The 13,498-nt window shown below is 49.2% G+C and overlaps 1 protein-coding gene across 1 annotated transcript in view; it reads left to right on the forward strand.

The window, feature by feature from the left end:
• Positions 1-7,097, forward strand: part of CNGB1 (cyclic nucleotide gated channel subunit beta 1) — a 63,793-nt gene extending 56,696 nt beyond the window's left edge. Inside the window, exons 31-32 of the mRNA XM_059153146.1 lie at positions 1,251-1,467; positions 4,060-7,097. Of these exons, the coding sequence (XP_059009129.1) occupies positions 1,251-1,467; positions 4,060-4,326 (484 nt within the window). The 3' untranslated portion in view covers positions 4,327-7,097. The remainder of the gene's footprint in view (positions 1-1,250; positions 1,468-4,059) is intronic.
• Positions 7,098-13,498: the final 6,401 nt, after the last annotated feature.

A 13,498-nucleotide genomic window follows, 5' to 3' on the forward strand; every position in this document is an offset into this window, starting at 1 on the left:
GATCATGAGTAGGCAGAGAGGCAGGCAGAGAGAGGGGGAAAAGCAGGCTCCCTGCTGAGCAGAGAGCCTCATGCGGGGCTTGATCCCAGGACCCCCGAGATCATGACCTGAGCCGAAGGCAGAGGCTTAACCCACTGAGCCACTCAGGTGCCCCTAGATCTGAGTTTTAATTCTGCCCCTGCCACTTCCTAGCTGTGTAACCTTGCGAAAATTAACTTACCCCTTCTGGTCTTCCATATCTATTTGAAATGAGGGAGAAAAATAGGGACCTTCCTAAGAGGATTTTGTGGGATTTAAATGACTAAGTATGTATTGATTATCTGTATCACACGTTTAGTAGCTTAAAATCATATATATACGTATTACTGCAGAGCTTCTGTGAGTCACAAATCTGGGACGGCTTTGGTGGGTCTGTTCCAAGGCCATCATCAAGGTGCTGGCCAGAGCTGAGTCTCATCTCAAGTCTCCCTGGGGAAAGGACCTGCTTGCAAGGTCACCTGAATCCTGTTCCCTGTGGTTGTAGGACTGGAGGCCTCTGTTCCCGGCTAATTGTTGGCTGGTGGCTGTCCTTGGTTCTTGCCACGAGGGCCTCAGACATGACCCCTGGCTGCAGCAAAGTCGGGAAGGGAGAGTGTCCTTGCAAGACAGTGATCACCTTCCTCTGTGACATGTTCACAAAGGGGATGTCTCATCACCTTTGCTGTATTCTACTGGTCAAAAGCAAATCACCCATTCCCCTCGCCCTCGATGGGAGGGCATCACACAGAGACATGGACACCAGGATGGGGCACCCCCGGGGGCCACCAGAACACCTGTAAAGGACCAAGCCCAGAGCCTGACACTCATTAAGTGTTGACAGAGGTGACAACGAAGATGGTGACATGACAAAAAAGCCAAAGGAAGAGAAGAAAAGCTTTGGTCTTTTTTCATCTGGGTACCCTGTTTCTGAGTTCATCTGTTATAACATCATTCAGTATTTCCTGTGTGACCTCACAAAAGTGACTCAACCCCTTTGAGCCTCCGATACCTCCTCTATAATGTCCAGACCGTAAGACCCATGTCATTCCGGTCGTTCCAATCATTCACTGATACGTGCATCAAGCCGTTAGCACTGGGCTTGCTCACAGACTCAGCGAGGACAACCCACCCCTCCCCTGCCCCCCAGAGCTACACCAGACGGCCCTCCACAGACATACCTTTCTCCTCTCCGGGGGCAAGCTTGTGACCGGGCTAACACTGCTCTCTTTCAGGCGCATGCTGAGAAACAACAACAAGCCCAAGGAGCCCAAGAGCGTGCTCATCCTGCCACCCCGGGCAGGCACCCCCAAGCTCTTCAACGCCGCCCTCGCCGCAGCAGGAAAGATGGGCAAGGGGGCCAAAGGCGGCAAGCTTGCCCACCTGAGGGCCCGGCTCAAAGAGCTGGCTGCGTTGGAGGCCGCGGCGAGGCAGCAACAGCTGCTGGAACAGGTAACGTGGTGGGGAAGCAGCCAGCATCTCAACTTGGTGCCAGAGCATGGACCATACCTTTCATTGTGGGGAATGTCCGTCCCTCCCGCCCCCTCGCCCTGCCCCCACCGGCTTCTTATCTGTAGAGATGCCTTAGGAGGCAAGTGACAGAAATGCAGGTCACTGTGCCAGCTCACATTAGCTTAAGGGAACAGGGAAATGATTGGGTCAAGGAGAGGAAAAACTCAGGCAAGGCTGGATCCCAAAATCTCTGACATTGCCAGTGGGACTCGCTTTGCCTTTCCGTCATTGCTGCTTCCCTCGAGGCTTCAGATCGCAAGAGCACTACGATGGTTGGTGTCCTGGTTTAGCAGCTCCCACCGAAAGCCCCTCTCGCCCCGTGATTCCAGCGAAAGTCCCAGGGTTCACTGTCATTGGATGGAATCGGGTCACGTGTCAATTCCTGAGCCACTCGCGTGGTGCCCTAGGGGAGTCCAGGCTCCTGTGCCCACCCCGGGTTGAGGGGGGCCATGCCCCCGAGGGGAGTCCTGGTGCTGTTGCAGAGGTGGGAGCAGTAGGTGTGGGCAGGGAAGGTCTCTCCCCAGATGGCAGTGATGTTCTCATATTTAATATTTGTGTCGGTGACAATTTAAGAGGTTTGAAGAGAAAAAACCCTGCCGACAGGCACAATGCCGACTTGTCCCCGCCCTCGGAAATCTGAAGGGAATTTTAAAATTAGTTCTGGGACTCTTTTCTGTGACTAATGCCAAAGATGCCAATTAGAATGATTGCACTAATTATGACTATTCACGACTGTCCTTTAGGGAGGCTGTTGGGAAGGGGGGCGGTGGGTAGGCAGGAGCTCAGTGGCAGGGAGGGTGCGGCAGTCTACACGACAGAATTCAAAGGAGCCCAGGGGACTCAGTTTCAACTGAGGCTCCGTTCAGAGTCCAGAGGACCCATCTGGGGATCATTTGACATCTAGAGTCTGGGAGGTGACATCAAATCTATGCAGGGCTCCAAGATATTCTCAAGATGCAGTCACCCTTGGCCCCTGATGGAGGACACACAGTATTGTCTGGCTCACCAAGTGCCAGGGTCAAGGTCGAGACAGCAAGCTGGGGTCTTTAGTGCTGGCTGCTGCGTGGGAATGAGTGGACATGAACTCCAAGACTGTTCTTAGTATGGTGAAAGGCTTTATCCAGGCTTGTTGCTCCAGAGTATTTATTAGCTTTTCACCCAGGCGGCTTGGAGAGGTGCATTAAATTTGCATGAGAATTCTAATAAAAGGCAGTTTTAGAACAATCAGGGCAGAATGGCAGAGGAGCTCTGAAATAACAATCCAAAGACAAGGGTCTGATTCCCAAGTCTGTCACCGGGAGCGCAGTGCCCTGAGGAAGCTCCTCACGCTCCCTGAGACCAGATCACCTATGGTTGCCACAGGGATGAAGCAGGATAGCTCGGAGAGCTTTTGAAAAGCCTTTTGAACATGATGAACCACCTGACAACCTGCCCATGATTCTTCTGGTTTCATTCATAGCAGGAAGCTTCTGGAAGTCCTGTGACAGGCACCATCCCACCCTGGAAGGGCATTGTCAGAGTTTAGGGTGAGCAGGAGAAGGCGGAACAGGTGCACCCAAACATGCAGGAACAAGGAAGCAGAGGGAGGGACATGTGTCCCCAGAGCTGCCTTGGGTTCTACTAGGAGTGGGGTTCCCCGCCATACTTCCCTTCCTTCATCACTCTGTGGTTTGAGTAAACCTCAAGGGGGTTTTCTTCTTCAGGAGCATGCTGACTACTCTCATTTTAAATTCACTACCACTATCTCAAGTAGGTGTTGGATAGCTGGGGACCATTCAGGTCTCCTCCTCTGTGGGCCTCTCCCTTCCATTTATGTCCAGGTAAAGGTGGGTCACACAGGGCAGGGCAGGTAATGGGTATCCATGAAGGCTTGGATTTTTACCGATACCCAGACTATGGTCAGTGTCCCCAGGAACCCTGAAGGCTGGAGGCTGGAAGTCCCCACCAAGTCTCCAAACATGGGGGTTCAGCCCAGCCAAATGCCAGTGGTAGCCTGCCCATTCTCCTGTCGCATGGGGGTGGGGGTGGGGGTCTCCACCTTTGAGACCTTCCAGAAAGGGCGTCATCTCAGCCTTTATCTTGTTTGCTTAGAAATGTTCTCCTTCACCCAGGAGCATCCAGCTCTGGTAACCAGGGTGGACAGGGCAGCCAGGGGGACTGGGCTTAGCTTTGCAAAATCCTCCCTGGCTCCCCCTCCTGGTCACAGCCTCTCTTTCCTCCATAGCTCAGGAGCGGGCTTGAACCTGCAACTTCACTCTGGCTTCTAGCCCTGCCAATCAACAGAGACCAAAAATATCCACTAAATCCAACCGGGACTTTTAATCCCTAAGTCTCCCCATAATATATTCTGTTTCTACCAAATAATCCTGATGCCGCTCCGACCTCCCACTTCCCATCCGTTAGATTGCACCCCTGAGCGCTCCGCCATCCTCCTCCTGGGGGCTCCGAGAAGGGGAACGGGAAGGTGTTCAAGACCTTTCCAAGAACTCTCAGCCGTTCTGCTCCTCACCAATCGCCCTTTCCGGATTTCAGGCCAAGAGCTCGCAAGACGCTGCGGGAGAGGTGGGCCCGGCCGCCCCGGAGCAGCCAGCACCGCCGCAGCCGGAGGCCCCGGAGCAACCAGAGCCCCCAGCCCCGCGCTCTCCGCCCCCCGCCTCCCCAGGGAGGCCCGAGGAAGGCGGGGAGTCGGAGGCCGCGCACTCAGAGCCCTCCGTGCGGATCCGCGTGAGCCCGGGCCCGGATCCCGATGAGGAGACCCTGTCGGTGGAGATCCCGGAGGAGAAGAAGGAGGGCGAGTGAGGCGGCCCCCAGCGCGCCGCTCCCGGCCCAGCAGGTGCAGGCGCGCCCTCCCCGCGCCCCAGGCGGGTCCCCAGCCCCCGCGCCCGGCTCGCGCAGGCCCAGCTTCCCCGGGCACAGTAGAGGCTGTCGTACCTGCCCCGGCCTCAGCTTCTGCCACGGCTCGTCTTGAAGTCAACAAATGTAGTGTTCGTGTCCCTAAGTTCCCTCACCTGAGAACCTTGCCTCTCCCGACTATGGTTTTTAAGAACAAAATTCTTTTCCTATTTTAGAAGTTGATAGAGCAGAGAAGGGGGCTTCAGCACCTGGGAAGCTCCGTTGGCGGCTACAGGGTTATTATGGAATGTTGGAATCTCATCTCCCACATTTCAAGGATAGAAAACCATGGGCAGATGGGGCGCCTGGCTTGCTCAGCCCCATGGGGCATCTGAGTCTTGATTTCAGGGTCCTGAGTGCGAGTCCCACGTTGGGTGTAGAAATGACTTTAAAAACCTTGTCAGCAGAAAGGGCGGTTATGATATTCTTTGGACTAAATGGGAATCCTGGCTCCCCCGACCTGACGATCCATCCTGGGCAGTCACGTTAGGGACCTTGTGCTCATTCGGGAGGTTAGTGCAGATCTTCCCCAGGCTGTGTTCAGTTCCCAGTCCGATGCCAGTATCTCAGAACAGATCAAATGCAAGTGGGCTTACCGGCTGGGAGCGATTCGGAGAACCTGCCAGTCCGCCGAGTCTGGTCTGTGGGGGATCATGCTTGCTTGCTTTTGACACCCTTGCTCTAACGGTGGTGGCAGCAACTTCCATTAATCCTAGGAGACAGAAATCAACAGCTCACATCACTGACATTCCTGAACCTTCTCCAGATAAGACCTGTTGTTCTGTTTCATTTTAGAGGTTTATTTATTTATCTATCAGAGAGAGAAAGCAAGCACAAGCAGGGAGGAGTGGCAGGTAGAGGGAGAAGCAGGCTCCCCGCTGAACAGGGAGCCCAGTGAGGGACTCGATCCCAAGACCCTGGGATCATGACTTGAGCCGAAGGCAGACTCTTAACCAACTGAGTCAGCCAGGCATTCCCAAGTCCTGTTGTTTTAATGATTCAAGATAAAAGAGGGGTGGGTGGGGTGGGGAGGAATCAGTCAGTCACCGAATATTGGGAGGATTTTATTTGCATACCTAATGGCTCTTAGAGGAGTGGGTGATTAACAACAAAAACTAGTATTGGGCTATTTGTTTCCACCGGCAACAATGAACACAAAAGGCCTGGAATTCCAATAGATACTGCCCACTTTATGTAAAATCACAGGACCTTGCACCCTGCAACAGATGCCGTCGAGGGCTTGCAAATGTCTGTGTTTGTCCATCAGACTAAACGCAGGACATTCATCTCCCCTGTGAAAAAATGACACAATATGGGAGTTGCCAGGCTGCTCTAAGCATTTCCAGATCCCAGGGTGACACATTCATCTAGCTGGTGACTTACCATGTGATCTGAGTCATCACATTGAATAGAATGATGGGCGGCATGATTTTAGCCATTTAAAAAGCTTTTATTAATTTGCTTTCATAGCCAATACCATATTTTCACGGATACGAAAGGCTATGCGGTTCAAATGATCTCTCCTACCCCTGGTGCCCAGGCTGGGAGCAAACCACTACATCAGTTCCTTTCACCCTTCCTTTTTCTCTTTTCTTTTTTTTTTCCCCCCTGTACACAAATAGTAACATACTAGAGCTGCTGTTGTTTTTCCTTGGATTTATTTGGAAGGTCTTCCCTTCTTAGTACATGGAGGGCGTGCTGATCTTTCATGCCTGCCATCTGGTCCATTGTATGCAAGGACCGTGACGTTGAACGGCTCTCCCAAGGACGGTCGTTGGCAATGTTACCAATCTCATGCTGTTAAAAAAATAAATAAATAAGTAAGGCAGCAACACGCAAACGTCTTATGCATAATTTCATACAGTAAGCACTGTTTCCAAATAGGGGAAGTCTGGAGGTTTGGGCTAATTTTTGTCTTCATCATTCCCATTTATCATACTCATATTTGCACTGCATATTCTAAGATCCAAGCATAGAGAATGCTTCTATCTATAGCCAAGTATTTCAGATGTATCAATACGGTCCATGTATTACCCTCCAATAGATGGCAAAATGTTTCAAAGGCACCTTCACTGTGAGATCTTATTTTATAAGGAATCTTTTTTTTTTAATATGAACACACTCATTCTTTTAGATATCAACCCTTGAATGTATACTGCTTATTATATAAAGCGAGAGATTCTTGAGGTTCCCAAGAATTGTCCCGGAAAGAAAATTGATTTTGAAATGAGATTAGCGGTGTCTTAATTTCACTGTGATATTTCATTAAACTTGAAGCTTTCACGAAAGTTGGATAGTAGATAAATTGAATTTGAGGCTAACATTATTCTCCAAATAGAATTGGACTGGTTGGTCGCCAAGGTATGGCTGGTACAGCTCAGAATACTGTAATTCTGCAGATGAAACAGAATCTTTTACTTATGTGTGTTGAATATGTACCGATTTCAAATATCTCCACATTTCCTGTACTGAGGTAGAAAATGAATAGCAAACTATTTTTTTAAGTATATAAATATTTTAAATAAGATTAAAACAGAAGCTGTGTAAAATTTCATTATCAAAATGTGTTTGGCTACCTAGAATATTTTCATCTGTTTTCTTAGCAAACATGAACACTGCACTTAGATGCTGGCTTTCATCCTATTACAATGCATTTTAATTAAAGTGTTTAGACAAATGTTCCTGGCTTATGGATTCATTTCAGAAATTGACCATGTGTGACAGCCGCTTTGGTGAGAAAACTAAGTTTGTTTCCTGGTTCAGGCTCCTCTTACCTGCAAGTGACATCCTGGGGGCTGTCATCCATCCTGCGTTCCTGTTGCTGGAGGGACATTCTTGCGGCACACCCCTCCATGGGCCCTAGGACTGAAGAGCCTCAAAAACAGCCTCCTTGCATCTGGTCAAACCCTACTGGTCTCACCACGCCGACTGCTTTCGACGACCCCCGCTCTGTTAGATTTGTCCAATGTTGAAGCGTGCTGATGAACATGGACTCTGGGTTCAGACTGCCCAGCCTCCAACCCTAACTTGACCATGGACCCCAGATGACCATGAACCTCTCTGAGCCCCAACAACCTCATCTAGAAGACACAGATGATACAGTGCCCCTGCACATGACCACAGTGATGGTTAAATAATAGACGGGGTTTACCACATCTGAATGGGCATGAGGGGTAAATCTGAGTTGCTATCCCCCCTTACTCTGCTGCAGCTGGGGTACAGTGGAAGCTCCCAGAGAAATCTGTCTGCCCTGAATTCTGCCTCTTCCCGGGGGTGTACACACGGAAGAGGCGTGATCACCCCTTTCTTTGCTCTTTAATGGAGAGTTTGCATGAACACCTGGACATATGTGAATTTTAACTATATGTCACAGGCTTCCCCACCATCCACGAATGTATTTCATCCAGCTACATACAAAAACAGAGCTCACCATGTGTGTTCTGAAGAGTCCCATATTTGTTTCATGCTCTGCTGCCACCATCTTGAAATTCTTAATAATTTCTGAATAAGGCATTCCCACATTTTTTATTTGTACTGGGTCCCACAAATTATAGAGCCTGTCCTTGTTAGGCTGGAAATCTCCACCACCCACTTCCCCCACAACCAATACCTGGAAAGGCCAAAGGGAGAGGGAGGTAGAGATGTGTCCTTTTGGCACCCAGCTTTCATCTCCCTTCTTCCAGCCACAGGATCCTGCCCCTTTTTGACACGGCACCTTTCAGTCATGCACTGGGACTCGGACAAGGTGACCTGAGCCATGCCCATGGGCTCTCCTTCCAGGGAATCTGAATCAGGAGAGCCCCTGCCCCTTCCTCCTCACTAACAGAGTCCTAATTTGGTTTCATGCAGCAATATGCCCAGCCCCAGGAGAGGATGCCCGCTGGCGTAAGCCAATCACTGCTCTTCTGATCCAGAAAGTGAGCCAAACGCTCACTTTCCCAGGCTTCCTTGGGGCTAGTGGTGGCCAGGGGACCAGTTCCAACCAAAGAATTGTAAAGGGTGATAGGAGGCCTCCTTAAAGAAAACAGGAACCTCCCTATTTCTGCGACTCATTTTTCTTCCTGCTTGCAATGCTGGGGAGAGAATAGACATCTGGAGCTGCGGCAGCCATTTTGTGATAGAAAACAGCCAAAGAATCAGCGATACAGAGCCTGACATCAACCCCAAACCGCTGATCTCCAGAACACTGTTCCACGAGACAATGACAGATCTCTTTTTAAAAAAGATTTTGTTTACTTGACAGAGAGAGGGAGAGAGCACAAGCAAGGGGAGCAGTAGAGGGAAAAGGAGAAGCAGGCTCCCTACTGAGCAGGTGCAGGGATCAATCCCAGGACTCTGGTGGGGACTGATCCCAGGACCCTGGGGGGAATCCATCCCAGGACCCCGAGACCATGACCTGAGCCGAAAGCAGACACTTAACTGACTGAGCCACCCAGGTGTCCCTGATATACCTTTATTATTAAACCATTTTTAGCCTCGATCTCTTGCCTGCAGCTGAAAACACCCAGCTGGGAGGGCGATGAGATGGGGAGGGAAAGAAAGAACGTGGGAGCAGAGACTTCACATCCCCACACCCTGGCCACACACGCCATTTGTTCCTGTCGCTCAGGTCCTTGTGACTCTCCGTGTTCCTGTCGTTCCTGGCCCACTCCTCCGCTCTTTTTTTATTACACAGGCTACCTCGTGTATTTTGATTACATTCACCTGAAGTCGGCCCGAGTTAACTTCCGTTGTTCACAGTGAAGGAAGCCTCACTGAGGCGGATGAAAGTACTTCTGGGAGTTTCCTGGTTGTTTAAAATTCAAGATCTAGGCCCCCCACTCTGGCCGTGTCTTTGATCTGGTCCAAGCACCTGTGGTTTCTAAATTCAATCAGGAAGAGACCTTCAGAGGAGGGAACGGAGGACAGAGGAGGCCATTTTTGACCAAGATCAAATGCTTCTCTGGGGATGGGAAACTCAGTGGGAAGCGGCAACTTACCCCACAAGGAGCATGTGGGCATCGAGGCAGCTTTCCAGCGTCTCCTCCTGTCTTGCCAAGGACACAAGAGCAAAGATCCCTGGGGCAGACCCCCTCTTGAATGATCTTCTAGAAGCATCTGCCTCTCACTGCTGGCGTTTCCAGGTAAGGCTCAGAACACAGGGGATTGTGTCCTATGGTTTTCAGAGAGCTTTCCCGTTCAACCTGTTGTGTCCACCGAGCTGCTGTGAGGGGATCAGGAAGGGAGTTAGTAAATCCAGATTCGAGACAAGGAAAACCTACAAACCTACACAGTCAAAGGGATTCATCCTTAGGGCCTCAGCCTCCCGGGGTTAGAGCCAGAAACAGCCAAGAGAAAGGAGCCCAGAGACCACTGTCTTGCCTCAGCCACAGACGTACGGTACCTCCTCAGCTGGGTAACTTTCAGTCATTAAATATTTCTAACAATGTGCCAAGCACTGGTCTACCATTCTCCAGGCCTCGGGAGTTGTATCTCTGAGCCGGGAGAAATAAAGCAGTCTCCCCCAGGACGGTTATAAAAAAAAAATTCAGTGGACGCCTGGGAAGCTAACTCTGCCCATGTTGGCTCAGTGGGCTCAGGCCGCCATGACAGAACACCGACTGGGCGGCTTAGAGGACAGGCGTTTATCTTCCGGAGTTAAACGCATGCTTCTGGAGGCTGGAAAGCCCCAGATGACAGGGTTGGGTTGACTTCCTAATGTGCAGATAGCTGCTTTCCCGCCGTCCTTGCGTCCTTGCGAGGCCTTTCTTCTGGGCTTGTGGAGAGAGAGCTCGAGCTCTCTGCTGTCTCTTCTTGGAAGGGCACTACTCCTGTTGGCTCAGGGCCCCTCCTGTATGGTCTCATTTAGCCGTAATTTTGTCCTCAGAGGCCTCATCTCCAAACACAGCCCCACTGGGCAGGGGTTGGGCCTTCACAGGAACTGGGAGGGGACACATTCAGCCCGTAACATATAACTATGGATGTCAACATTGACCAGATTCAGTATCTGCGCACAGTGTTCTCTAACATCCCTTCAGAAATGAAAAGAAAGCACCCCCCACTTCCTGAAAAGGGCACTTTTAAGTTTATTCTTTCAATGGACATGACTTGTTGGCATCTCTAAGAGGTCACTGTCATCATGGCAGAGTGCCAAATAAAAGTACAGGATGTCCAGTTAAACTTCCATTTCAGATGAATGAATAAAGGATTTTTTTCAAAAGCATAAGTATGGCCCATGCAATATTTGGGATATACTTATGCTACTAATTATTTGTTATTTATCCAAAATTCGCATGACACTGGGGGGTCCTGTGTCTTATCTGGCAATCCACTCAGTGCACCAAATGCACCACCAAGGGCTGCAGCTTGCTTGCTGACCTTGGCCACCACCACCCCCACCCCCCGCCCCCGCCTGCAAAGGCAAGACCAAGCTTTTGACTGAACACCTTACTCCATCCCTTCTCCATAGTTGGTCGTGATTAGTGGAGAAGGAGGGAAAGGACCCACCCCAGTGAGATCACCCAGTCTGTCAGTGTTTGTTTTTTAATGTTCATTGTTATTAATAGTATCCTGAATGTGCAGACAAGTTGTTCTGGATCCGAGACAGATTTCTTACTAACTGCCTCAAAGTAAGAAATGAGTATATCACCTCCACCCCTACGTCCCCCAGATCTTATCCCTGGCCAGGGGTCAAATGTCCTATGCAAGGAAAAAATAATGCTTCTCTGCTAATAAAGAGGAAGGAGGCAGATAGTTTCCCTTCCCTCGTGAATGACTCTGCTTGGATACCAAATGGGGTTGAAACCTAACTCCAGCCTTTTGGTATGTTAATGGTCTCTCCAAGAGCTAGACGGCCCCCAGGGTCTCTGCTTTTACCCCTTGTAGAGACTGCAAGTTCGGGGACTTCATTGCTTTTGCTATGAATACTTACCTGCCGAGATAGCCCTGCAGACTTCCGGCACCTTGAGGCTTGACTTAGAGTCCTAGATCCGGCTGGAGCCATTTGGCTCTCTCCCTCCCTGAGATAAGAGGAGCTTCATCATCCTTTCAGAGAAGAGCAATTAGCTAGATGAATGCCCACACTCTAATTACCAGGATGCGTGAGGGTCTCTGGAGGCGAGGGCTTTTCCCGGAGCACAGAGAAATCCAGGGAAATTCAATTTCCTTATAAGCAGTGTATACAGAAACGTGCACCTAGATGGCTGTGGTCATCCCCACCTTTCACGCTTCCAAATTCCTGAAACCAAAGCCTTTCCCTCCTTAGAGAAGGGGTAAGAAAGAACTTGAAATGTTTCCAGATAGGTCCAAAAGAATAATCCAGATAAGACGAAAACTTCCACAGATAAGCCTAAAGTGTTTAAAAGGTTTTCAAATCAGATTGACCTCAGTTCTACAGAGGAAAATGTATTGATGACTTTGGGCAAATGTATAATGAACAGCACTTAACCCGGGAAGACAACTGCCAGGAAGGAGTAGGAGCCACAAAAGTTTGTACCAAAAAATAATACTTCACATTCTCGTAGAAACTACATTTACTTGAAAGGATGGAACTGAAGATACAGCTAGATCCCCTTTTAAATGACCCCCTAGGAACATTACATGGTAACTATGGAGAAGAAATGTTTGAAGACTAAGAAGGATATTAGGAACTTTGTATGATTCAGATTTGAATTATCCATTGCAACCTGGGGTAACTCTTCCAGATGTGAGTAATGCCCCTGAAGACAGTAAACTGAAACCAGGAATAATGCCTGCTGAATCACAGAATTTCTCAGTCTGGCTTGCCAGGAAACCGAAGGGCACCCACCCACTGAAAACAGTAGGAGCCTAACAGTATCTGCTACGAGGTTGCTAATATGAGGGAACATAAGGACACTCCTCTTCATCTGTCAGCAAACGGTAGGATTATGAATGGCACAACCAGCAAACAGTGCTCAGGGCTCTGTGTGCTTGCACATTTGGAGCTATTCTCCTTGGTAATTTATTTTGGGTGTTTGTGGAATACCTAGCAGAAGAGACAAAATAACAAAGGGGTCAGCAGCAGAGACTTTATGGATGTCTCTAGGGTTTTCTTTCAGCGTAAACTTTGGTCTTTGCTGAAAGCGTGTGTCAATATCTTCACCCTCCGTGGAAGCTGTGTATCTGCAGTATCTTCTGTGAGCCTCTTCCGTTGTATTCAGTTGAGGGTCTTATTGCTTAGTACAGAACCTGTTGTACTCAGTGCCATTTGAATGTCTGTGAATGACATCCACAACGCCCCTATGTTGTCGTCCTCAGTTCTATGTTGGGTTCTTGAGCATTAGTCTCGATGTTGCTCGAATCTAGTATGTATAGGACCTAGGTATCCCTGCTTCAGCCCAGTTGGTTAGTCCTTGAGCTTGGCTGGCTGATCCGGGCTCTGCCAGTCTCGCGTTTACTTTCCATGAGATGCTGTATCTGGTTGTCTAGGCTCGAAGCTTACGTTCCCTTTCTGATTATTTGAGAGCATTTAGATTTTTTTAAAAAGATTTTATTTATTTATTTGACAGACAGAGATCACAAGCAGGCAGAGAGGCAGGCAGAGAGAGAGGAGGAAGCAGGCTCGGAGCAGAGAGCCCTGGGAGCGGGGCTGGATCCCAAGATCCTGGGATCATGACCTGAGCCGAAGGCAGAGGCTTTAACCCACTGAGCCACCAAGGAGCCCCTAGATTCTTATAGTTACGGAAATTATGTACCCTACTCTAGTCCTTGTTTCTTTTGAGACCTCCATTTTATATTTCTATCCCCCCAGACATTGAAAGAAAGTGTTTTTTTGTTTTCCTTCTTTTATTGGGGCCCCAGCATGGCATCTGGTAGGCTTCATTACTTATTGTGTAGAACACATTGAGGTAGTCAATGTTTTTAGGACTTTGGGACCACTGGTCTTCATAATCACCTTGAAATTTATTCTACCCAGACAGTTACATAATTTTTCAAGAACATTGTCTATCAAGGTACACCTGGCTAATTCAGTTGCTAGAGGATGTGACTCTTGATCTCGGGGTTCTGAGTTCAAGCTCCATGTTCGGTATAGAGATTACTTAAAAATAAAATCTTTTAGAAAAAATAAAAAGAATATTGC

Source organism: Mustela lutreola, chromosome 16 (genome assembly GCF_030435805.1).
Source record: "Mustela lutreola isolate mMusLut2 chromosome 16, mMusLut2.pri, whole genome shotgun sequence".
NCBI lineage: Eukaryota > Metazoa > Chordata > Mammalia > Carnivora > Mustelidae > Mustela > Mustela lutreola.